This window comes from Micropterus dolomieu, linkage group LG17 (genome assembly GCF_021292245.1).
Source record: "Micropterus dolomieu isolate WLL.071019.BEF.003 ecotype Adirondacks linkage group LG17, ASM2129224v1, whole genome shotgun sequence".
In the NCBI taxonomy this organism is placed as follows: domain Eukaryota; kingdom Metazoa; phylum Chordata; class Actinopteri; order Centrarchiformes; family Centrarchidae; genus Micropterus; species Micropterus dolomieu.
In genome coordinates, this window is record NC_060166.1 from 27000771 (window position 1) to 27027626 (window position 26856).

A 26856-nucleotide genomic window follows, 5' to 3' on the forward strand; every position below is an offset into this window, starting at 1 on the left:
AAAAAAACACGCTAAATGCCCATTAAACACAACCTGAAATTGTGGCTATCAATACTACTTTGTGTTTCTGTTGTATTTTTAAAAAATGTAAAAATATTTTGGTAAGATTTGCAGATCTTAATTAATTAAGCAAAGCGAGAGGAGCCTTGATCCTCACCTGACAATGCCTTTGTAAACTTCATGTATTATGTGGTTTATAATGGACTGTGGTACAGAAACAATGAGGCTTACATTTTCCTGTTATCTGTCAGTAGTCATACTTGATGCACTAGATGATGTTCTTAATTTACTTTGGTATGTTAGTCCAGATGAGCTAACCCTCCCAAGATGTAACAAAGTATGATTACAGCACAGTAAAATAATGTATTACATCATGTAACACTAAATTTCTTGTTGTAGCTGTTGTTTAAAGAACAAGTAACAATAATATTCACAAAAACATATGGTTTTACTGAATAATCAAGTAAATATAATTTTTATATATTCTTAATATATCAATCTAAAGAAACCTGATTTTTTGACTGACAACTCTCTTCTATCTCACAGAGGACATCTTTTGTCCTGTCTCAGGCACCGTAGCTATAAAACTCGCTTAGATGGGGGGGGGGGTGCAATTCGCAACTCTCTCCACTAGATGAACCTTTTGACATTACAACTAAAGGACCAAAATTTATCTAAGTTTGAGTTACAAGTTACATCCAAGAATATAGAGTGTGACATTGAGGGACCATTAGGCCTCTGGCCTGGTGTGAGGGTTTTTCCTCCCACACATTAAAACCACATTCAGATGGCAAAAATCACAACACAGTACGTCATCTGGCAAGTCACTGCATTGGCCAGTCAAATACACACAAGCACACATTGCTTCATAATGTGAATAGAGCAATACAGCCTGTATCATAGTATTATGAACCTCTGTGCAGTGTTTTGGGGTCTGATAAGCTTTCAGTCTCATGGATCCATCACTCAGAGTGGACTTCCTGGATTGTATTTCATTGTCCTTAACTTAAAACAGCAACCCCCCTCTCAAAATATATTTTTGTGATGTGGGTGTACTGACCATTTAATGTGCCCTTGCAGGAATTCTCAGTGAACTGGGCTCAGGTGGGAGACATGAAGGGCTAAGTTATTTCTGGTCTCTATAGGCTCTAAACAGCCGCTCTCACCTTTGTGCGGGCCCCTCAGCTGTACTGTAGGTGGACATCGGGTCACTTGGGTTTGTCTGTGTATATCAGATGTGTTACATGTTATGTACTGTGGAGATGAAGGCCAGCAGGGCTCTACTGACCATCTGAGCCCTGACTGCCCAGCATGTCAATTTCAAGTTCAGTGTGCTTTATTGGCATGAATGTTTCAGTTAAACAATGTTGCCAAAGCGGTTTGCAGCAAAATCAAAAAGTTTATATTTCAATATGACAGTCTCTTTGAGGATTTTATCACAGTCACTTTCATCAAGAGTAATGAGAAGCATTTCTAACTTTACAGAAGTACATTTTGCAAGGTGTCATATATCCAAAAGGATTTCTTTTTCACTATATCATAGACCATCATTTCATATCATTTCTCCCTCTTTGCCCACATGTGTGTGCATGACCTGCTTTATTACAATATGTGCAGTGAATTCTGTCTACCGTGTCCTAAATCAGGGGTGGGCAAACTTTTAGGCTCAGGGGCCACATTGACTTTTAAAATTTTACAGACAGGCCGGGCCAGCACCAGATGCATACATATCAAACATAAACATAAAAAAGGCATTACAGTGTAAATACCCACATTCACTTTTAATGGGAACAGTGTTGTTGATCACCCTTTTTTGCCAATGCATTGAAGTCTGGTGTTAATTTTGTTGTGGCAATTCTCAGAACAGATCTGAGGTGTTCATTACTCAACTGGGATCTGTGGGGTGCTTTGTTGGTGTTCATCACACTAAAAGTCTGTTTACACACATAAGTAGAGCCAAACAACACCTGTATCCTCTGTGCCATCTTCTGGATGTTTGGAAATTTGGCTGTGCTTAATGAAGCATGAAACTCATCCAGTTTAAGAGAGTTTAAGATCGTATCACATTGGAGTTCAATCAGTCCTGTGGGGTTGTTTCAGGGTCTTGTGTGAAGGGACATCTGAAGTGACTTTTTCCAAAATCAGAGAACCAATGGCAGAATTCTCCATGCAGGTCGTCCAGTAATTTCCTATATTCACATGTCGAGGGGCCTCTTTCAGCGTAGCCAGTGTGAGGAAATGAGCGAATGACTTGTTTGACATAGGGCTGGACCATATGGCCAAAAATGGTAGCACGATAAAAAGTTTCATATCTTTTGATATCGATTATTATCACGAAGTATCAAATCATTATTTCTTTCGAGTTAAAATTTTTGCTCCTGAGAGAAAGTTGAAGAAACCAGATTGTTAATTGTGGTTTAAACTTTTCTTTATGGTCGACACTTGAGGCGAAACAGTGGATCACTTCAGTAAATCTGAGGGAGATCATTCAAAAAATGATAAAATCGTTATCAACAAATATACATGAGTAAAATTAAGTCCTTCTTCCTCAACAAAATAAATAAATGAAGTCCTAATTCGTGTATGATTCAAGTGATAAAAACATCCCTAGTTTGACATTTGCTTTGAGAATAAAGCTAGCTTGGTTTTGAAGGCGCTGATGTTTGTTTATATACATTTCATGCACAAACTGGTCTTTCCCTTGTAGTTTCTTGTTCAGCTCATTTATGTATATCAGTATGTCCACAGCAAAACCTAAATCACAAAACCAATCCGTGTCACTCAGGAACCTCAGGAAAATCTTCAGCTTTCTCAAGTAGGTCCAAAAATCAGATGATCTCCTGTTTTGAGCTCTCACACTCGTTGACATACCCCCGCCCAATTTTTTTTTAAATTTGTTCTTGCTCTAAGGACACAAAATACCTGCTTTCTCTACCATGCACTCTTTGAGCAGCTCCCCTTCGGGGAAAGGCTTGCTGGTCTTTGCTAATTTGAATGCCAGTAATTAACTTGCCTTTGTGCTTGATTCTTGGATAAAGGTATTTTGCTGAGCTAGCAAACTAGCTGCCAGCCCCTGAGCGGTAGCTAGCGGTAGTTCTTGCGTTGACTGGTTGTTAGCGTAATTAGCATGCTTGGTGACAGCTGATGTATTCCTTTAAAACTGCTACGGTTTCTTGGCAAATAAGACATACACCCTTTTTCTGGACTTTTAGTCCAGTCGAAGGCTGTCCAGTCCATTTAGTTGTCCATTCCTTATCAAACACTCGGCACTCACTGTCGACTTTTCTTTTCTTTATCCCACTCATTGTTACAGATGCGTTCAGAGCAGTAGATGAAGAAAGTAGTCGAGTAATAACAGAGAGTAGCCTGTGCTCCGCAAAATCAAGTCAATGTATCACTGCACCTAATACGCCACCTGGTGGAATGCCAGGCACTACAGAACAAGGTCAAATGATAATTATGATATGATTTGATTTGAGCAATTCTGTACTAATCTTCGGTGGGCCGGATTAAAAAGACCAAAGTGCCAGGTGTGGCCTGCGGGCTGTAGTTTGCCCACCCCTGGCCTAAATACACGGCATGCTAAAATTAGGATTTAAATATTGATTTAGTCTATGTAAGGGCTTCTGTACCAGGCGATGTAAATTATTAATCACCTCATTTCTGTGCTTAAGGTAAAGATAGAGGTTGAGATGTTGGGTCCGGTGTGAACATGCAGTTTTAAATTTGACCAAGATCTCATGTATTGTAGTGGACTCCAAAAGGACTTTGATTATACGATAAAAATGTTTGGCCCTCCTGTGTATTTTCTGAGTTTAAATAGAAAACAGAGTCTTTAATTTTTGTATAACAGAATGGGATTATGTTTAATATGATTTTTGAGTAGATATCTTAAAATTTGACCAAATCAGAAAGCTTTTCTGCAGCTGCTCAATTTGATGTTTTTGGATATCAGTTTTCACATTAATTTTCATTAATTAATTCTAGTGTTTGACTAATATGTTTTTTTAAATTGCCAATGCTGATATTTAGAGAGCGGGGCGGCTGATGGTTGATATATGCCGATATTAAAAACAAAGAAAAGTCATGTATAATTCCATTAGTCTATGCAGAGTACAATCTAATACATGGTTATTTTAGCGAGTAATGTGTTTTTTTTTTTAAAGTAATTAATGAAATAGAAAAGTTTGTTGGGTTATTCTGTAGATTTCAGAATGTGACAGGTGTTTAAGGGAGAGTGGGATATAGTTTGTCAGAAGTGATGTCACTACTACCTTATACAGTATAACAATTTATATTTAACGCTATCCACTAATGGCTTGAGATTAGATTTGCAGTCATTTAGGATGACATTGGCCTTGTGAGTGCAGGTATCAGCCGATGCCGATCGTCAAGCGATTAATCTGTCTATCACTATTTCATTCTGAGTGAACAAATAATATTTTCATTATTAGACACCATCGCGACATCATCATATTTAAGGGGGTAGTGGAGCAGTGATTAGTATAGGATTGATAATGATGGAGATTGTGGCAAAATCTGGCCCAGAGTCGGCTGATTAAGAAGAAAGTAAGTAAGTAAAGTTTATTTATAAAGCGCTTTTCTCAGATAAAATCACCAAGTGCTGTACAAAAGAGTAAATAAAAACATAAAATGTATATAAATATATAAAATTAAAATGACACTAGTGAAAACCCATCAACCAAAAGCCTTCTTAAATAGACATGTTTTCAGATCCTTTTTAAAAGAGACAACAGTGTCTGCCAGATGCATGGACAGGGGCAGAGCGTTCCACAGTCTGGGAGCAACAGACTGAAATGACATGTCCCCTCGGGTCTTAGGGACTGCAGGTAGGTTCTGGCCAGAGGACCGAAGAGTGCGGTCAGGGGAATACGGCTTCAAAAGGTCCAGGATGTAATGTGGGGTCTGACCATTTAAGGCTCTGAAAGTCAGCACTATAATCTTAAAATCAATCCTGAATTTTACAGGGAGCCAATGGAGGTCCAATAAGACTGGTGTAATAAGAAGAAGCGAGAGAGAGAAAAACACCAAATAATATGTGCAGAATGGAGTTCAGCCACTATCCCCTCGTGCTAAAAATACAAGAAAGATCAATTCAATTTTACAATCACTTAAATTAATTAACCCCCAGAGATACCATCACTAAGTCCTAACATGCCAGGAACTGAAACCAGAGAAGAGTCCCCTCAGCCAGCTGGTCCTGAGGCTCTCTGCAGAAACATGTTGTACTGACTACATACAGTAGTGAACATAGTCTGGCCATAGAAAAGGGTCGCCACAGACAGAGCTGGCTACCAGATGAGGAGAGACTGCTCCCAGTGCGACAGAGGACAGGTAGAGACAGAGCTGCACTTTCTCACCTCATGTCCTAAATGTAAAAGAAAAATACTTCCCAAACATTTCCCAAAACTACCCTGAATTCAAATTTAAATCAGACACACACAACCTCCTATATTTACTGGGAGAAATGTCAGAATGCCAAATCATTGCATAATGTATCTCCTCTTGCCACGAACTGAGGACAACCAGTGGAAACTCAGACTAGACTAACAAATTGTACGGTAAAATTTTCAAATTATTATTTTCATTGTTTATTTTAATAACTGTTCCTTGGTAAAATGCTACTGCTTGTCAAAAAGCAAGACATATTTTCAATGTAAGATATATAAAACATCTGTTTCTCGTGCCGATAAAGCCCCATTGAATTGAGAACAATTCATCTCACAATTAAATTTTAGGTTCACAGGATATCGGATTTATTAGAAATTTAAGGCTACATTATCAATATTTGTGTATTAATGATGGATGAAATTACTGTGTAATGTAAAATGTGTCACTTGTAGTAAGGAACCCACAGAGAAGTATCTCTCTACTGTTCAACACTGCAGAGCGTTTTAGTCTTTCTGCTCATTGTTTTGATCTTACAGTATTCAACTTCACTGTTTTGGTTCAGTCTCATCGCTCATTTCATCTTCGTTTTCAGGCTCAGCAAACTCATGCTCATAGTGGAGCATTTAGCAGCTAAAGAGACAGATATTTCCCTCAGGAGTTGGTGGAGTCCAAAGCAGAGCGAAAAGAAGAGTGAATATTGGACAGATATGTTATTGAGACTGAATGCTGATGTTTCTTCATATCTGCTGGATATGTAAATAGGCAATTGTATAATGAAGTAATAAGTCAATTTTGTGTTTATGGTCTGTGTACGTTCTGATAGTTTTCTGATAGTAGTTTTTCGTTTGAACCACAAAATGAACAAATGGGGAAATTTCCGTGTATGGTTTGTTCTTTCATTATTTTGTTTCAAACCCAAATCGGAAAAACCAAAAAACAGACATATGTTTTGTTTTTCTGTTTTAAACCCAAAACGGTGTTTTGACCGGTGTTGCATCCCTGCAACCCGTTCTCAATCCCTGACTCGTCACATATGGACGCATGGTCAAGGCCTGTCGGCGTTTGTAACGCACTTTAATTTTATATAAGGCTATTTCTTTTCAGGTCGCATCGCATCTCATATCAACTGTGGGGAATATGATTGTAGAAGTGAGCACTATATTACAGAGCCTCGATCACTCAAAATTCTACGTCAGCATGGGAAGGAAGCATTTTGTTTTGGGTGGATCTGAAGCAGCTGGTCACCTGAGCGATCTAAGAAAATACCCGAATATGTTTATCAAGGGTTTGTTTCTCGAGGCTTAAGCCAATTGTTCACCATTGTCATTGGCTTCCTAATGTCATCCTCTGTACTCGCACAAATTTGGTAACATTTTAGTGCACTAACCTGCCTGAGCAGATCCTCCCTCCATGAATTGGTGTTAAACAGTTGAAACAGTTAAAACAGTTAAAAATGTGTAAACAACATTCAGGTATTCAGAGGGAAAAACTGTGAAGATTAAGCTGTTGAAGGCCTACAACGTTTTATGAGAGCAGCTCCTCCCCCTATGAGCAAATTACAAATTGGTATTTATGTATATATTATTAAAAAAAAACTAAAAAAAAACCACATATGCCTAGATGAGGAAAACCTTAAAAAAGTTGAAGCTAACTGTGCAGAAAAGCTGCCAGCCAGAAGACCTGTTGGGCCTCAGCAAGTACAGTATGCCTGCACTTACAAAGTCAGCATGTAGTCTAATGAACAAGTGCTCTCCAGATTTAGCTGCAGCTAGCTAACCGTGTGCTTCTCCCTATACCGCAGTTCTGTGTCCATGTATACAGCAAACTGAAAACACTGTCTGTCAGAGCGTCCACACAAAAAGGGAAGGAAGACACGGCTGGTAGTATTTGTGATCAAAGATGGCTGTCGGGGTATCAACAGTTAGTATTTTTTACTGTTTTTTAGCACTTCTGTGTACTTGTGACTCATAAATGTTCGTACACAAAGTTCTGTCCAACAGCTGTCTGATGACTCGTTGCTATAGTGTTTAGTGTGAGTAAATACCGCACAATGCGTTTTTTTAATCAACCAGTTTATCAATAGCTAACCTGGCTAGTTGTAAACAACGGCTGGCTGAGCGAGGTTTTCCGGCTTGTTAACTGGAACGCCGTCGACTCGGGTGTGACATCATTCCCAGGTAAATGGAATGCAGCATAACAGATCCGAAAAACAGAACGGCTTTCGTTTATAAAAGTTTTGTATGCTATTTTATTACTAAATACACTTTTGTGCCGTTTTTGAGGCGAGAAATCAACTGTGTAGTACTCTATTGGCAGTTTTACCAAAGTTGATGGCGAGTCGAAAACGTGCTCAAACGTTTTCGGGGTTGAGAAGCTCCACAAGCTCCACAAGTGCCGCGAGGTTAGCGGTGCCAGCTGGCTGGTGCCAGTCACGCCCACAGAGTCTGGTTCTAGTTACTCAGACCGCTTCAGCAGCAGCAACAACAGAGCTGCAGACAGAGGAAAAGCAGTGTTTCCTATATGTTCATTTATTTGTGGCGGCCCGCCACAATATCAACGCTGACCGCCACATACTGATTTTGTTTTTTTTATTTTACCAGTCCTATTTAAAATCTTATTTGATTGCAGATCAGCGCGATAGCGCATTCGCGCAGCACATCCTCTCGCTCGTCTCTGTCTCTCTCATGAACACCGCAGCACAAATCTGTCTAACACAACGCTGGCATGTCGGAGACCCAGCTTTAAAAAAGTTATTAGTAATGAGTAATGGATTAAAGTACATCAAGGAACATCTGGCTCGTGATGTAGCTACAGGACATTCTCCACTGAGTTACAGCCTAAAACCTATAAGCACTTTTGAAAAATAAACTACAGAAGTCGTATGAAAGGGGGCTGTGGCTTTATTGTTCTAAATAGACATTACATTGTTAGTGTACAGTTGTGGTTATAGTACTTGCTTTTAATTTGCTTGTATTTTATATAGTTCCAAAGCAAAAATCTTTGTTAAACAGTTAAGTTTAAGTTAGTATAAACCAGTGAGTAGCCTATGCTGGCTTGTCTTCTTCCCTGGTTTCCCCCTGGGGTTGATACTGGTATTCATTCTGAATAGTAAACCCCGTTCACTTATTGGTAACGTTGGCTAGTTAGGCTGTGTGTTGGAGACCAGTAATTCACTTGAAAGATATTTAATTAGTTTAATGGTTTAATTAGGGTTAGGGGGTGACAAAAATAATCATGACTAGTCGACTAATCGAATAAATAATTAACAGATTAGTCAGCTACGAAAATAGTCATTAGTTGCAGTTTGTATGATGCTTTGGTAATATTGTTGTTACACATTAATGCCAATAAAGCTAATTTGAATTGAATTGCAGCCCTAGTTTACAGATGGTTGTGCCGCCCCCAGGTTGTCACAAAATCATGTTTAAGGTTAAATGTTTTGGGCACGTTTTCTAAAAGCAGTAAAGCAGCACGTGTTTTTTCCACAAAACAAATGTCTCAATCCATTAAAAGAACCCTGCTGAATCATATTGATTAGTAACCCAAAGTCAGTTATATGGATTGGATTTCACTTTATAAAATCCATACCTGGGCTTTGAGAGTAGCTCTGGCTGTGGGAAGTGGCGCTGACTGATACTCTCAGTCCTTTGATTTTACACCGGGGCACATGGACCAAGACTTAACCTCAGAGTGGCTGTTGAAAGTTGAATGCAGATCTTCTCTTTTTATGTGAATGGCATGGCCTGCGCCTTAGAGCAAAAGTTAGAATTTTTTGAAATACACTTTCTGGGGGAGACCTTCTATATGAGAAGGTCGATACCACTCTCTTGATTGTATGTGAATATGAAACTACAGCCAGGTGATGGTTAGCTTAGTATTAAGACTGGAAACAATGACTGGGACTAGAGCTAGATAGACAGGTAAATTACCCAGGCTGATATATGGATATATGGGCAGGTATATCATATATGGTGTATATCTCCACCGATAAGTATGAATAAATTGCCATAGACAGATGTCTAATTTAGAAACAGTGTCCATTATGTAGTTTGTCCACCAAATAGCACTGACAAGTTGACTTTTTAATTGTAAAATGTCCGAATCATCATCCATTTAAAAAAAGGCTTTTGGCCAATATATTATCAGACTTTTTATGCTTTTATGCTTTTTATAAATATTGTTATTGGTATGGGTCCAGTATCAGTCGGGCTATGATTTGGACAGAGCCAGGGGAGCCGTTCTCATCCATTTCCAGTCTTTATGCTAAGCTAGGCTAACTGACTGCCAGCTGTATCCTTATATTTAACAGAAACATAGGAGAATGGTATTGATCTTCTCATCCAACTCTCTCCAAGAAAGAGAATAAGCATGTTTCCAAAAATGTCAAACTATCCTTTTAACACTAGAACCGCCAACAGGTCAAATTTATCCGTGGCTGTTTTTTGATTGTATGTATCTTTGTTTCAATATAATATTCAAGTCCCCCAGTCTCTGACTTTTCCTAAAAGTGTGTAATGTAGCACTCCCTATTGTTAAAAAATGTCAATATAAAGCCAGATTTAAAAAATGGGCATTTACACCTATAAGCGCCAGCGGGTAAAATTTACCCCTATAGAGATACAGTCATTTTAGCGCTGTTCATGTCGCGCGTTTAGATAAACATTCTATGTTGCTATTGGCAACGCCTTTCCCACTACAGGCATTACACTTGCTCAGTGCGGTGAGTGAAGGAGAGTCTGACGGTGGGGGCTGAGCGATGTGTCCTGGGTTGATTCTGCCTCTGACGGGTCTGACAGTATATATGCATAAAAGCCGCTGCTCATAGGTTTTGTGTTGCTACATGATCATCAAAACTAATGCTGCAGTAGCGTAGTTTTTCCCTGTGATAGAGGTGTGTTCTGCGGTCCGTTCAAGAGAGCGTGCGGCTCCCTCATGTGCTTTTTGACCGGCTATAACTTTTTTCAATACTGTGTATTTTTTAGTAACAGTGATCATTAGGCCTATACATTTTTCTGTTGGGTAAAAAGCTACTATAAATTTTGGAATTGATAATAGTTGTTTCTTTCGAATAAATAGCCTACTTTTATTTGGACTTTCAAACTTTTGTAGCTATGTGTTACTCTCTGGATGGAGAGTAACACATAGCTACGATTGGAGTCCGAAAAAACAAGCACAACAGTAAGAACTAGCAGAAATTATGAGGCTATTATTACCGCCTATTAAACACTACAACAGTCAGTCTTTTTTGTAAATTGTATGCTGCATTTAAATTCAAGCTGTGTTTAGAATTTAACTAGGCTATAACATCTATAACAGCGGCGAATGGATGACATCAAAAGAGCCATAATAAACATTCTGTAAATGCCTGAAATATGGGGATGGTGTTTATAGGAAACGCACAGCCAATGTGCTAAATGTTTCCCAAAGTGTGTTGGAGCAACATGTAGCAGAAATAATCACAAAATCACGGAATTTTTATAGCGGGTAAATTTTACCCGCTCTGGCGGTTATAGGTATAAAATGAAACCTGGCGGTTCTAGTGTTAAAAACAGACAGTGAACAGAAATGTATAAACACATAAAAGAGACAGAGAACTGTCTCGCTCTCCATATTTAACATACATCCAAACTACTTGTACCCTCCACCTCTCCCATGATGAATTTGGGAAGCATTTGAGTATCTGATGCTGTGTACAGATTATAAGCCTCATCCTGTAATTCCTCTCAGAGCTTGGTGGAAATCTGAAATCAGATCACTCAACTTCTTAATTACAGTCTCGCTGCGTTAAGTCCTCCCTGTGTCCCACAGGCGAGGCAGTCAGGGGTGGGGGGTGGGGGGGGCACAGCCTCCGTGTTAGATCCTGGACTTGTGCTGCAGCGGCCCTATCAGCCCTCACTCTGTCACCCTGTCAGCACAGCTCGCCTTGTGCATTGGTAACACATGACAGATCTGGGAGATAAAACAGCCAACCCTCGCCCCGCTGCCACACTAATGGTTTATAAATATCTTCTTCAAAGACCCGAGACGGTGTGAGGGGTGGCAGGGTGGTTATGGGCTCTGTTGTGGTTGCAGACCCATATTAGCTCTAAGTTTGCCTTTCATTCCCTGCCACTAGGACCCAAGAGTTGGCTGAAAGGGCACTGTGGGACTTGTGATGGACAGCTGGGATGAAAAGGCCGCTGGCATGCATTAGTCCGAGTCAGACTGACCAACACAACCACAAGAAGGCATCAGCTACTTGTTCTGCGACTTCACTGTCAGACAGAGTTTTTCTAAGTTTTTAATATAATTAATACCCACACAGACGTTACAGATGTAAACCTTTCCCCAAACTTATGCAATACACAAGAGTCTTTGTTTTCCCACGTAAACACCTATATCCCCTGCGTGTGTTGTATTTGCATGTGATCAAAGCCCCAGCCCACTGCTCCCTTTCTCCCTCACTGACTATTTTGTCTGTCTTATACTCCGAGAGCATTGTGGTTAAACGTTTGATGTCAGAGCAGAGAAGACATGTAAGGCATTCAGCATGAACACAAGCATGCATGCGTCTGTCACTTTAACATTGTAAGGAGAGTGGGAAGACAAACGGCAAGCGTGTTAAAAAGGTTCATAAGGTCCTTTAAACTGTAGTGGGCTTACACACATGCACACAATTATGCAATGAATTATTGTGTGGTCTGAAAAGATGATTATCAGAGGTTGTGATGGGAGTAATGGTATTTCTGATTATTTAATGTTCAGGAAATTAAGGTTATACATAGTTCCAGCCTTGAGGTATTACAGGGGAGTACATTTTTTCAACATTGATTGAGCCTCACAATATATATTGCAACATTTGTCTCAATCCTTTAATATTTCGCCCGACCCTCATCCTTCCACTTTTGTGTAGGCAGACAATGGCATGGCTGCAGTGTCCGAGGCAGTGGGGAATAGTAATACTGTAAAACTTAAATTAATAGTCAAGTCCCAAATAGCCATCTACCTCCTTTACTGGCCTGGTGTGGGAACACATTTTGACAAATTAACGCAGGTCTCCATTAAACGCCTGGTCTGGTTTTTATATAAGTTATTTGGTTGTAGTCTATTAAACCTCTTAAACCCCCCGCTTTAGCTGCTTCTAAGCTGCTTCGATCGTTATACAAATATTAATGTTAAAACGTATGATCAATACGTCAATATGAACATGCTACACATCGTTAGATCGGTTAGATTCTCCACAATTCAATCGTTCAGTTCATTTAACGGAAACAACAAGCCCCAAAGTCTCATTCTTATAGATTTACCAGCGTAACCGGCATGATACAAGAGATGAAAAGAAAAGTGACGACTCCTGTTACTTTTGGAGTGCTCGTTAAGTCCACTCATATAGCTCAGTTTCAGCTCATTGTTTAGGTTTTACGGCCCACAGCTTTGGAATGTCAATATTGAACTTACATTCAGGTTGCTAGAAACGCAACTCCAAATCAATGATAATGTTGCTCTCTAAATGGACAGTAAATGGACTGTACTTGTATAGCGTCTTTCTAGTCTTCCGTCCACCCAATGTTGTGTTCACGCCATTCACACACATTCCTACACTGATGGCAGAGGCAAGGTGCCAACTGCTCATCAGGAAGAAACTAATCATATACACATGGTCACACACAAGGGGTTCAGTACATCCAGAGGTCCGTAACTGCTGAATAAGCAACTATTTGCTATAATGTTCACCATATCAACTTTAATAGGTTTTCATTTGTCAGTTTTATGTTCACAGCTTTGTTGCACTGCCCCCAAGTGACCAAAAATGAACTAACGCAGCTTTAAAGGCATTTTGTCAAGTCTGCCCTAAAACAATTCAGGTGCTCATACTGTTCAATGAAACAGGCTTTGCTTAATCATTCCTCCTGTTCATACTGGCCATTAAGAGGTCAATTTCCATAATAGAAACACTAACTTTTCAACATCAATCACTTGATTTGTCTAACTCAGACTACTGAAGCTTCATATTAACTTCAGATAAACTTTGAAATACATTTTTGTACAGTATGAGGACTGTGGATTTTGTCCCTCATCACTTACATTGGAAGCTTATTGGGAAGGGATCTCTTAATGGCCAATATGAACAGAAGGAATAATTACAGCAAGCAAAATCTGTTTTGATGTACATACGGGTGTGTAAAAATTGTTTTAACACAGACTCTAAAAATTGTGAGCCCGGTGGCTACTTAAGTAGACTAGCATTATTTTATTAGAGATGAGTGCTTCTGTGTCAATTTATAAAATTGTGAACAGCTTCAAGTAGGCTTGTTCCGATTAGCGATTGGATCGGCTATCGACGATTGAAGGTGATTTTAACTAACTCGCTATCAGAACTAAGATGACATAAAAAGACTCTAGAATCTGCACCACACTGAAGTGAAGTGAAATTCACTGACTTATTTGTGGCGACATGACACGCCTCAATATCACTGCTTACCGCCACATATACTATTAAATAGGAGTAAAATCATAAGCATATATTAAGCATAAATTCGCTCCGCACCTCCGCTTGCTCTCCCTCTCTCTGTCTCTCTCACAAACACATTGAAACGGAGCCATTTATATGTAGAAAAACTAATACAATCAAGTAACTCTGAGAAGTTAGTCTATCTATTTTTTTAACACAACACTGTCAATGTCGGAGGCCCACCTTCAAATAAGTTATAAGGAAGCATGTAAGGAAGCTAGCTAACAAGTATAGCTATGTTAACATTAGAATACAACTGGGTTGTTGAGGTTAGCACGCTGTACATAGCTGCTGTTCAATATCGATTGCACCCCTACCCATAAGCTGCGCGAGTGAGTTACACGGTAATTCTGTGGGAAACACTGCACTGTGCATTTACAGATGTTTCTGGTGGTTTCTGTTATAGCTAATGAGCATTTTCACTTGCATTTCACTGGCATGCTGCAACGTAACACCGCCCCCTCGCGATCAGATCGCCAATCGGTAATCTCAAGTAGCCATGATCAGACAATATGAAAATAGAGGAGATCGACAACCCTAGTTTCAAGAACTTATAAGCCCTTCAGAATAAGAAATGTTCAGTAGGTCTTACTGACTTAGATCATAATGTTTTTACTTTTCCTTCTTTTTTTACTTACATCAAAATATATTTTCAATATTTTAAACAGAATGTTGTTAATAAGTCAGTGAGCACAGAAATCGTCCCTCTAAATAGTACATTTAACTAGTTCCACTTGTGATTTAAGCTGCCACTTTCCGGTCATAAGTGAGCTGGTACATATGCTGTGAGCTCAAGGTGATACTGTAAATAAAAAAATGTAAAAAATGTAAGTGTGTGTTGCGTGTTTTAGTTTATATTGTGTGCATTTGATTAGTGCATGTATGAGTTTGCAATGAGAACTAGGGTGAGGTTGTGGGAGTTTGGAGCCATGTGTGCGAGGAGAATCAATTTAAACACAATCAAAAGTTAAGAGGGATTAAAGCTACTGTGATGAGATAGCACACTGAAAATGGTTTAAAATAGCTGCAGAGATTACACTAATGTAATCCAATTTAAAGGAGCCTTCCCCAAATATTTATTATTGAAGCGCCATCTGTTTGAAGCCTGTGGGGTCAGTCCAATATGCAGTTTTACACCAACAAGGCTATTTTGTTGTCCTACATTCATTCCCTGTCCTGTCTGTCAGAAAGTCAGAGGATAACCCATTTTTTTTTTTTTGGCTCAGTCATAATCTTTGTTCATGTGTGTCCTTGTTTAACATCAACAAATCTGGAACAATTTGCAATGAGTTCTTCACTAATAAAAGTAAAACTAATGGTTATAAATATTTCTTAACGATCGTAATGAGGAAAAGAAATCTGATGCTTAAATAATGAATTATTATGTTGTCTGTTCTTGCATGGCTAAGAGTTTATGGGGTCATTTTAAGACTTTGTTATATCTGCTCTGACACAGATCCCAAGCTCAGCTCACAAAACACGCTGTAAAGATCAGTTGAGCACTGTTTCATGTTTCTAAGAAGAAAACTCCTCAGTTAATGATGTAGCATAGGACTGGACAATATTTTCCATGAGAAAAAATCTCAGCCGGTAGATATTTTTCTATACTGTTTGTATGGAGTTTCTTTTAATATCTCTGGTTGAAAGTGGCCGTTCCATGAAATGTCAGTGAGCAGGACGGCTTTAAGCCAGTTCTGGTTTTACAGAATTGTTGCAAGCTGACCTAAGCATTTATACTTTTACATTACTACGTGTATTTGTCAGGTATTGACTGGATTAGCCAAAACACTGGCATTTGTTTAGGTTTATTTTATTTATAAATTTCTAAATTAAGTTTTCAATTTCAAATGTATCAAGGTACAGGGATTCCTGCAGCTTTTCTTTTTTTTTTTTTTTACAGAGGAGGCACCATGTGTGAAAGATAGTAAATCCTCCAGTGTCGCAAGAAATGTTTACATATTTATAAAATGTAATGTTTGGATTACCATATATTTAATGAGTCATCATGTAGCTACATTGATAATGAAATCAGGATCTGTTTGATTCAGCTCAGCCAGCAGGTAATTGATTGATTGATCACATCAATGTTCCCTTTGCAGTAATTTATCAGAGCAGTGTATTGCAATGTTGGGAAAAGGACATCCTTCCAACAAGTTGGGAAAAGTCGAGAAACCCTGTGATATAGATATAGATCACAATAAAGAATTACATACACTGTGAAAGGAGATTTTAACCATATCGCCCACCCGTGATGGATAATTATATATAAGATGAGGGGTTGCCACACCTTTTTATCTGTTTTTCAGTAATGTTATTCTCTATATACTTTGATGTACTTCTCTTTGTATGCACCCTTTTAATCATCTACCCTCCTCGATCATCGTTTCCCACTCCCTGCTGTGCCAAGCTTGATGCTTTCTTGTGGGGAGTAAATACAGAACACTGATGCATGCTGCATATTTTCTACATTCACATGATAATTTATTCCATGTGAGTTGGCTGAAGTCAATGAATGAGACATTCTAAACCTAAAGAAATGTTGGCAACTTTGAAATGGGGAAAAAAAGTTTAATTTGGTTAAGTGCTGACCAAATTATCCTTTTTTCTTATTAGTGGATTTGTTGATTATTCCACGGAGAGATGATTCATTGAAAAAATGTTGATGATTGATTAAGGCAGTAATGCCAAACATTCTGGCTTCTTACAAAGGTTTTGGGAAATTCTGATGTTTTTTATAGTTAATTTGAAGTTAATAGTTAGTTTGAAAAATAATCAACAGATCAATCTGCATGCATAAGGTTGCCATAAACTCTAATTTGGTTACAACATGATGATAAACCCATTAATGATAAACTAAGGTTCACAGAATTGGACATATGGGTGACTGAAAATAACGGATTTTTAAAAAACAGATGTCTGGAATAAATATACAGGTAGAGGGCTATTATAAACCTGAAGCATTTTCTGTAACTTAAAACTTGAATGTGTCGGGCTGTAACAGCGTCACTTCAGAACTGAAAAGTGCATCCTCCCCTCAGTTCCAGGTGCTTTAACCTTTAGACCCTGTTGCTGCTTTCACTTGATTCAGATTATCAGTTCATTTTTAAGGCGGCAGGCCCACCCCTGTTATATTGATGGGGAGGAAAGGAGGGGGGAGGAGAGGTGTAAATCTGAGCCTGAGCCAAAGCTTTAGCTCCAGAGAGGGACTCGCATGAGAGAAAGACATGGGAGGAGGCAGATTACTCGGGGAGATACAGTGGGGCTGGTTAAAGAGGATCAGTTTATCTTCACACAGGCCTACAGGGCTCCCTGAGGGCTGTGAGAGAGGGACTGACTTTTTATCCTTACCTTGAATCAAAACTATACACAGCAAAATTAGGTTGGGATGCCTTGTTAGACATGCCTATTTGTTTATTTTTGGATACATCTGTTTTTACACTACATTTACCTGTGTTGCGTCAGTTTACACTTAATTTATTCATTTGTTGAGTCTACATTCAAAGACATGTTTGTGATATGATTTCCACTGTGGTTTATCTATGAGAAGATGACCGGTTTTATCATATGAATGTGCTGCCCCCTGTGTACGTCTTTCGGTACTACAACAAACTCACATTTGATCTTGTATTAATTGTTCCGCAGTTCCAGACATGCATGACAGGGTTGACTTTTCTTTGATTGTTCTGTGCAGGTTTGCAGGTCCAGAGTCCCTGCCGTCTTAATTGATGTTGCAGCTGAGACCCCGCCAATATCTCATAGCCAGGATGCCCTGCAGGAAAACAAAAAAACATAGTTTGTTCTAAAGAGAAGAATCCAATTAGCAGACATAAAGCGTGGCTGGGCTGAACGATAGCCTTTGGCAAAATGTAATTAGGACAGAGTTTACTAAAGCTGCATGGTATCATATCTGCATCCCCTTCATTGGCAGCTTTTCCAGATTTTCTGACTTCATACCCATATCCACATCTTGAACTGTCTTTATCTGTCTGTGTCTGCAGCCAAACACACACACAACAGATGGAGACAGCCAAGGATTAGTGAAGATTTTCCTTCATTTAATAAACAATTGAATGACACAGTTCTGAGGATAAACCTGCTCGAAAGAAGCACAAGAATAGTCTGTAGTGAGGAGACTACAGGGCATTGTCCTACTTCATCATGAAATAGTTGTGTATCATTCAGAATTACTGTCTGCAGCCATCGCTGCATTCACATGAAGCAGGAGGGTAGTCTCATCAATCTACAGAAAACCTGATCCTTTGTGATTGTGTCTCTGGTACACAATGTATATTAATCAACGTGCAATGCCTGCACAGCACTTATCCAAGGAGTGAGATTTCAGGCATTGTCCATGTAGACACAATCGCAGCCTCATAATAAACGAGACCTTTTTCTCAGTGTTGTTACGTAATCATTACAGCACATACATGTCGTTTCATTGGAGACAATAGCTGGTGCAAATGAAATCGGAACACTAACAGGATTTGTGAGGGAAAAACTATGTTTCAAATCTAGAAAAAAAAGAAAATGTGCTCTATGACTGCTGTACATTATGAATCAAAACCAGACATACAATGACAGGAAGGATGATGGTGATAAAGATATTAAAGCACAAACGTTATGTAGTCATTTTATCTTAAAATACAACAGTTTCAAAATCATTTTTATGGTACACTGACTTGTAATATTATAGTCATTGCCACTCCGGGCCCGGAGCGTCTGGTATTGCACTGTGTAACATTGAAATCCCGGGCAGGAAGAACGCCATAATATGACACCACATCGCACTTTGTTTGTGATATAAAAACAATCGTGTATTCTACCCTATAACACTTCTAACAAAATAAGACTTAAATGTGACACCGATCAGTAAGATATCATCTTGATGCTAGAATGGGCATTTCTTAAAGAGAATAAGTGTGAGAGCTGCTAGATTTTAGCTGTGGCTGCTGCTCCAGCATTTTTTACATCAATCATTACAGATATTGGCAATAAAAGTAACAGCATACAGATGTACAAGATGTACATTTCTGAAATTTGTATGATAAACGGTACAGGAGGGGATAGATGCCAAAAAACGGCATTTATATATTAGATGTGGGAGAAAAAATCGATTCTTAGATGCATCGCGATGCGGACGTGGAAGATTCTGAATAAATTAACAAATGTAAAAAAAAATCGATTATTTAAATGTTAATTAAGAAGTTAATGGTGCGGAACACAAAAAGTAGAACTCACGGAAGTGCAGCGCCCGAACAGTCTGTGGCGCGCACATAACAGTTCCCCGTGTATTCGGCACACCACCGTTGCGGAATGAACAACCAACCTACTTAAATGTCACACTATCATTAATATCAATGCGCAAGTAATGGTGTTAACTCACACACTGTGCGAGCATGGTGACGCTCACCACTTCGCTAGTTCTCAGAGTATCTTGTGTTATGGGGTCGAGCGAATGAGAGAGAACGAGTGTTAGCGTAGAAAAATATTAGCAGAAAGTTTAAGTCTGGCAGTAAATGTGCAGTTTAGGTCAGTGTGTCCGTTAATAAAAGCCTGTAGTTTCTCCTTCTGCTGGAAAAGTGAAGGCTGTTAGTGCTAGCTAACATCTCCCCTGTAAAAGCATGTTTTTGGCCATTATGTAATGTTAGCTAAATTAGTAAGGAAGTAATATTAATTAGCTTAGCTGTATGTCATTACTAACTTACCTACTTGTCAAGGGTTGAGAACATCATTTACAAGCTTGAACTAAACTGGTGTACAGCTCTGTTCTGTATACACACTGTAATTTACATCCTGATAATTAGATTAGATTTCAGTTTTCAGAGGACTCAGAACTTGTTACAGAAATGAAGGACCATGGAGCTGAAGTTAATGAAGAAAATTACGGATGCAAACTATTCCTTTTAAGCTAATTAGAAATGTTTATTTTGGATTTTAATGCGCAAATTAAATGCTTTGTAATTATCCATAGAAATCCATAGAAAAAAAAATTATGCATCAAGATGCATCTGTGTGTGTGTGTGTGTGTGTGTGTGTGTGTGTGAATGAACACTAAAATAAGTTGGAAATTACCTAGAATAACCTACTATTAATACAAATGAGATATACACCGCTACCGCCCCCGCCCCCCCCACCAGCCGCTGCTGCCACAGTTACACTGTGTTAATGAGAGCTCGACAGTCCAGGGAGCGGGTCTAGTGTCGCGGTTCTGATGGACAGAACCAAGACACTAGAACGTGGACTTTTGTGTTGCTCTTTCTGTCTCTGTTTTAGAACCGTTACAGCCCTAAAATCTAGTCTTTTACTCATATCAAGCCTGGTCCCAGGTGCTATCAACATGCTGTTAGAATCCAAAAAGACCCTATAGTTTGTTGTTCGGGTGACTAATTAATACTGAATCATTGCCAGGGGCGGACTGCCGATCGTGGTGTACGGGAGTATTCCCGAACGGCCGGTCCATTTCAGGCCGAACCGGCTGGGGGTATTTTTATTTTCAGTTTCTCATGTTTAACTTCAGCTGCAGCTGTGTCTATCAGACTGGTATTTAAGGATTCTGACTGACTCAGGCTTGCCTGACCTGGTCTAGCTCAGTGCAGACCTGCCTTGCTTATACAAACCGAAGAAGCAGGTGTCACATCCTGAAGTTTATTGAAGGTCTTCAGCATAATCTGATTCACTGTATACAACAAAAACACTAATACATATTAAAATAACTTCAAAAAATCGCTCTGCCCGCCCTCAAAGTGTGTCTCATAAAAGGCCTCTCCATCTCAAAGTCCAGTGCTGAATTTCAGGCCCAGTACACCCCTGATCATTGCCTTCACCCTAACTTCCCCTACGGCCAATTAGCAACACTGCTTGAATGGCCGTATGCGTGTTTTTTTTGCAAAATCCGAAGTGTGTGTGTTCTTACAAAAATATGAAAGCCACAGTTGCTGAAGACTGCACCCTAAAGTTCAGTGTATCTTTAAAGGTCAGTGGCTAATATTATTGATCAAAAAACATCTCAAACATTATCCTAGTATTTAGTAGTATCATATCAACGTTACCACATCTGTGATGTCTTTTTTTGGGGGGGGGGGGGTCATATCTCACACATTTTTTCCAAAGCCCTTGACAAAGTTTTTGTCGCTCACTCACACTTGAACTAGCAGCGAGCTACCACACAGGGTGCTGGCCAACCATCAGGAGCGATTTAGGGGTTAAGTGTCTTGCCCAAGGACACTTCGATATGTGAACAGGAGGAGGTATAGTTAGTATAGTTGTAGTACATGAGACCGGTCATGGTCTCGAGACCGGTCTTTTGATTTTTGATTCGCATTTGTACTCAGTCTTGTCTCGGTCTTGAACATTGAGGACTATGGATTTTATTTCTAGACCAGTCAAGACCATAACTTTCGGAATATCAATAAATTGATTTTGCATTGTCTGATTTGTTTGTTAACATCCCAACTTTGATTGGATGTAAAATGTATTGCTTCAATGCAACCAATAGCCTAACCCTATTTAAAATTGTGTTGTTCCTGTTAACAACTGTCACCCCTCCCCGCGATTGAAAGCATGGAAAAGGAGTGTTGAATAAAGATGCTTAAGTTTGTTTCAGCTCTTAGTTATTGTATGTGGGTGTTTTAATGGGAATGTGGATCTTTCAGATAAATTTGAGAAGTACCTATGATCTCATTGCACATTTTATTGTGTGTCATGCAATGTGGGGAACTGGCCTTGGTCTCAACTTGGTCTCAGCCCCTAAAAGTTTTGGTCTTGTCTTGGTCTCGATAAACTCTGGTCTTGGTCTTGACTTGGTCTTGGTTTAGGCAGTCTTGACCACAACACTAGGAGGAGGGGATCAAACCACCAACCCTGCGATCAGTGGACGACTAAGCCACAGTCAACCTGTAAACCATTTGATATACCCTGTTAGACTGCAACAAGAAGCATTACTTTACTGTTTCCAGTTTGTGATCACTCAGCACAAACTGGAAACAGTCGAAGCGTAACATAATGTTCACATTTCGGGTCTGAGAGCGGGGCAGTTTTGTCGGAGGGAAGACTGACTTGACTTCACACTAAAGAAAACTCAAGTGTATAATTCAGTTTCTATCATTTGTGAAAGCATAACTATAATTTTCTGGTGAAGTCAAGGTGTTTACTGTATTTGAAAATGTTCCTTTATTTTATTTCAAACTCCTAATGTGGAGTCCACAAACAGGCCTGGCAGAGATCGCAGGACACAAATGATTAAATGTAAAGCAAAGTGATCCGATTATCGTACTATGGATAATTTAAATGCTGTTGCGATGATGATTATGGCAGTGACAGCAGCGTTGCTGGCTGAAATGACCCATGTGTGACATCATATCCATGTCCAGCTGAGCTCTTCTGCTCACGTGAGGTGAGAGGATTGAGCCTGGGATTGTTTAGGGATTAGCCAGCAGGATTTACCAGATTCAGAGATTCAGAAATTAAGGGACAGGAGTGCCACAGCGGTGGGGTCACATTGGAGGAATAAGAAAGCACTGACTCACAGGGCAGCAAAACTTTAAGTCAAAAACAACTGTTCCTCTCCCTTTCTGCCTTAATTCTCTATCACACACACATATACATTTTCCTACTCTTCATTTGTACACCCCTCCCCAGCCCACCACCATCACCAATCACCTAATTCTCCTGCTCCTACACGCTTTCAGTCTGAAAAAGAAGGAAGGCGTGCCTGTCTGAACAGATGTGGAGATTTCAGCTGTCTGTCAATGGATCATAACGTTCCCCGGCTCTCTGTGTATTCTTATCTGTCTTACTGTCTACCGTGTCTATCCATTTGAGTATATGAGGGGCACATTTCACAGTTTTCTGCAGCCAGAGGATTTAGTGGCAAGAATACTTTTTTTTTTTTTTGCGTGAGTATTTCTGAACCAATTTTCAAACTGGAGACACAAGCGGACACCGACTGCTGGGATCAGTTGATCCAGGTTCAGCTGTCCGGTTCGGGTGACTGGGCACCCTGTGAGTTAGACATCTTCCTTTGTTCCCTTTATTATCTTGTCTGTTTGCATTTAATCCATCTTATGCTTATGTTTCCTATGAGAACATAATGGTAAGCTTTTTCTTGACAGTTGCTTTGCAGTTTCTTGACATTTGTGAGCATGACTATCTTTAGGAACAGCATCCTCATAATGATCACATCTTTCTGTACTTGTTTACTTGATTCTTAAGATTTTTCTTTTTTTCTGAGACACACCTAGAAAAAGAAATATGCCTGCTTTTTGGGTCGAGCTTGCATGTCTGGAAAATTATTTAAAATGAAGACATTTTGCAAACTGAATGTTACCTACCGATCAGTAGTCTGTAGTGTTCTGGAAAAGTATCACTGTTACATCTTAGTTAATGTGCACATCATTACTGTCCATTGAAAACCATGTATGTACCAATTTGGTTTTCCGATGAATAGATGGATTACATGTTCCTCTCTGGTTTATGAACTTCGAAAATTAAAAACCCTATCGGATTATCTGTAAAATATATGGATACAAAGCTGGAAACGGCTATTTTTTTTTTTTGTTCATAAAAAGTTGACATTCATTTAATTCAAATACAGCAGATTTTTTTTATTTTATTTCATTCATTTAGTAATTTAAGCAAATGTCTTTAGTCTACATGTTTGACTTGCCTTAGTTTGGGTAGCTGAATGTATAGAAGTGGAAGTCAAAGAATGTTTGGTCCTGAGGTTGTGAGCATATCAGATCAGCTGATATTACAGTAATGAAATTCAGCTTGAGGACAGAATCTACTGGAACCAGTGTTTTTTTTTGTTTTTTTCCCCAATTCCCAATTTTCAGCATTTTACCTGTTTTTTTTATGTTTCTCCTGTCTGATTAGTTTGTTGTACATTGACAAAGACATGTAGAGCCAGCACAGTCATCTGCCATGTGAGTAATTTTGATCAGGTTTAGCAATATTTTATTTGATGTTATTCTGTCATAAAAAAAAAACATACTCATGACACAAAACACAAAAGCAGAAAGTAAGAAACAGAAAAAAATGTTATTTCGATAATCAAACGATCGTTTTAAGTAGTTTTAAGTTATTTTTCAGGCAAAATGACCAAACATTCCCTTGTTTTCAGCTCCTCAAATGTGAGAACGTGCTCATTGTCCTTGTTTTATGATTGTAAACTGAATATCTTTGGGTTTGCAGGGTTGTATGTAAAATTATTTTAATTATTATTATATGTAAAAAGTATGGAATTTGATTTTAGTCATTCCCATATCTGGATAGGTAGCGAAGAAAGAAAAGAGTGTGGAAAATATTTATGTTTCCAAACTATTGCCCTCATTCTGTTTTCTAAAATTAAATTTAGAATTTCTGAGTGTTTTGGCGCTTGGAGCAGGCAGTCAGCTGTGTGAGAGAGCACGGGCCAGAGCTAGCTTGATGTTGTCAAAAGCAAGGCAAGAAGTATGGCGTGTGACTAATGTCACGCTCCTATGCAGAGCTGCCTCTACACCTGCACATCACAGCCCAACAGCTCTACCCTAAATGCCTTATAGCTGCCTGCACCAAGTCCAGAAATCAATGACCAAATTAGTTTGAAATAAAATTTGTCAATATCATTTAGGGATGGGTATCGCTACCTTTATGGTATCGACTGAAACAGCTCAGTATTGAGTAGAATCGAAACGTCTCCTGTCAAACCATTACTTCATTCGATTCGGCTATTATGTGTCAGCATTATACTGTAGCATACATGTTAATAGCTGGATTTTAAAACCATTTATTTATATAATAAACATCTTGCTATTTGCCATATATGGTCTGAAACATCTTCTGACAAGCCTGGAAAAGTATGAAATTTTTAAATGGAAAATGTGTGGCAACCCTGGTTTTGGACTGTTAGTCAGATAAAACGAGATGTTTGAAGATGTCACATTTGGCTTCAGGAAATTGTAACAGGAATTTTTCACTGTCGCCTCTTTAGTAGGTTTAATGACTATGCTTAGCTAACATTTGCTAATTAGCACTAAACCCAGCAGATTTATTAATTTGTTAAAATAAGTTGTACCCTTGCAAAAACAAAGATTCAGTTCAACATGGGACATGGGTGTGAACATCTAAAATGAAATTAAATAAAACAAACTATAAATATCATAGAACATAAACAAGCATTTGTATACACAAATTGAAGCATGCCACAGGATTAAAATATTTCAAGTTATTATAATCTATTATTATCACTGGCCTGCCCCAGCTAATGATAACAACAAAAACTGCTGTGCCTCTGCTACGTTACAGTTGTGATTAACCGTTCCCATACCGGTCTGTGTTGTTGTTCCAGGTGATACCCACAAAGTGGAGATCCCCAGAAGAGAGATGGAGGTGGTCAAGGGCCAGATGGTGGTATTACAAGCCTGGTACAGCCCCAACTCAGACATTTCTAAAAACTCAGTCCTCTGGCAGTTCATGGGAAATGAATCCAAGCAGGTGAGGAGGTCAAAACAGAAATCAGCAACAGTGTGCTGTATGGTTGACCTCAAGTGGAGTAGAGAAAGAACAGCCTTTTTAAAGTGATTAAAATGAAGTACAGTTTGTTTGCTGATCCTCCTACTCCTGTAACATTTGAGCTGAAACAACGAATGAGTAAATATTGTGACAAACGATTAACAGTCGTTTTTCCAGCAAAATGCTCTGGTTCCAGCTTTTGTAATGAGAGGATTTGCTCCTTTTCCCTGTTTTGAGGACATTTTGGTGTGACTGTCGGTCAGACACCTCAGGCTGCAGGAAACTGTGATCAGCATTTTCACCATTTTCTGCCATTCCATAGAGGGATTAATGAAGACAAAACAAAATATAGAACCTTATGAAGTTTTTTAACTTTTAATTGTGGGAATTCTTAGTTGAGAAGCAGCTAAATATTTTTACATGCAAGGTCTACCCTACCTCTTAATATATACTAGATTAATCCTGAGAAAGCCATCTAGGGATTATTAATTTAAACACCATTGCTGATGTCTAATTCATAGTAGAAGGAAGAGCGTGATTAACAAATGGATGCCACTAATGACAATTCATCTCTACTTTTCTGCAGCTCCTATGTAGCACGAACTGCTGGTGAAACTGTACATATCTGCACGGTGTGTGTGTGTGTGTGTGTGTGTGTGTGTGTGTGTGTGTGTGTGTGTGTGTGTGTGTATCAGTGGGTCTGAGTGTGTAGGGTCTTTGCATGATTAATATAATCTAAACAGTTTGAGTTTCTGATGCCTCCGAGCTTATCTCAATCAGGAAATCAGCCTAAAATTTAACATCCACCATCTGTACATGTCAGGATTATCTTTATGAAGGACATTGATTTCTGTTATATTGGTAATCTGCGCATCTTAACATAGCTAAAGCAAATAAAATTTTCAATATTTCACTTGAATGACTAAAGAGAAAAATGTCTGTAGTACCTTAGTTTCCAAATGTGTTGTATTTCATAAAATGGACTCAGAAATGTTGATGTAATTAAATATATTAATAATTAACAGTTTAATGATACTATGCTGCTGTGTTAAGTCCAGTATTTCCATGGACCTGTTTTCTCCGTTAAGGTGATAAACTACAGCTCAGGCGAGGTCGGGCACGGCCACAACGAGTTCACCAAAAGAGTGGGCTTCAGTGCAACCATGCCCTCAGCCAACCTCTCCATCTATATCAACAACACGCAGGAGTCTGACTCCGGACGCTACATCTGCAGTGTCATCATCCTTAAAAGTCCTGGCATCACCGGAGAGATACACCTTAATGTTAAAGGTAATGTACCGCAGTATCAGAGGCTTTGCTGAACATATTTTGAAGGATTTTTGGTCAGACCAGTCTGTTAAAAATCATATTTGTGTGAGCAAGTACTAAGCATAAATAAATCTCATCTGCTGTTTCGGGATTCACTGGGCTCTGAGGTCATTATGTCATCCTCCAGCAGCAGA

The 26856-nt window shown here is 39.0% G+C and overlaps 1 protein-coding gene across 1 annotated transcript in view; it reads left to right on the forward strand.

The window, feature by feature from the left end:
* The window catches only part of esamb (endothelial cell adhesion molecule b), a 72078-nt gene that overhangs the window by 33738 nt on the left and 11484 nt on the right, over nucleotides 1–26856 (forward strand). The window contains exons 2-3 of the mRNA XM_046072742.1: nucleotides 25230–25375; nucleotides 26482–26683. Coding sequence (XP_045928698.1) covers nucleotides 25230–25375; nucleotides 26482–26683 — 348 coding nt within the window. The remainder of the gene's footprint in view (nucleotides 1–25229; nucleotides 25376–26481; nucleotides 26684–26856) is intronic.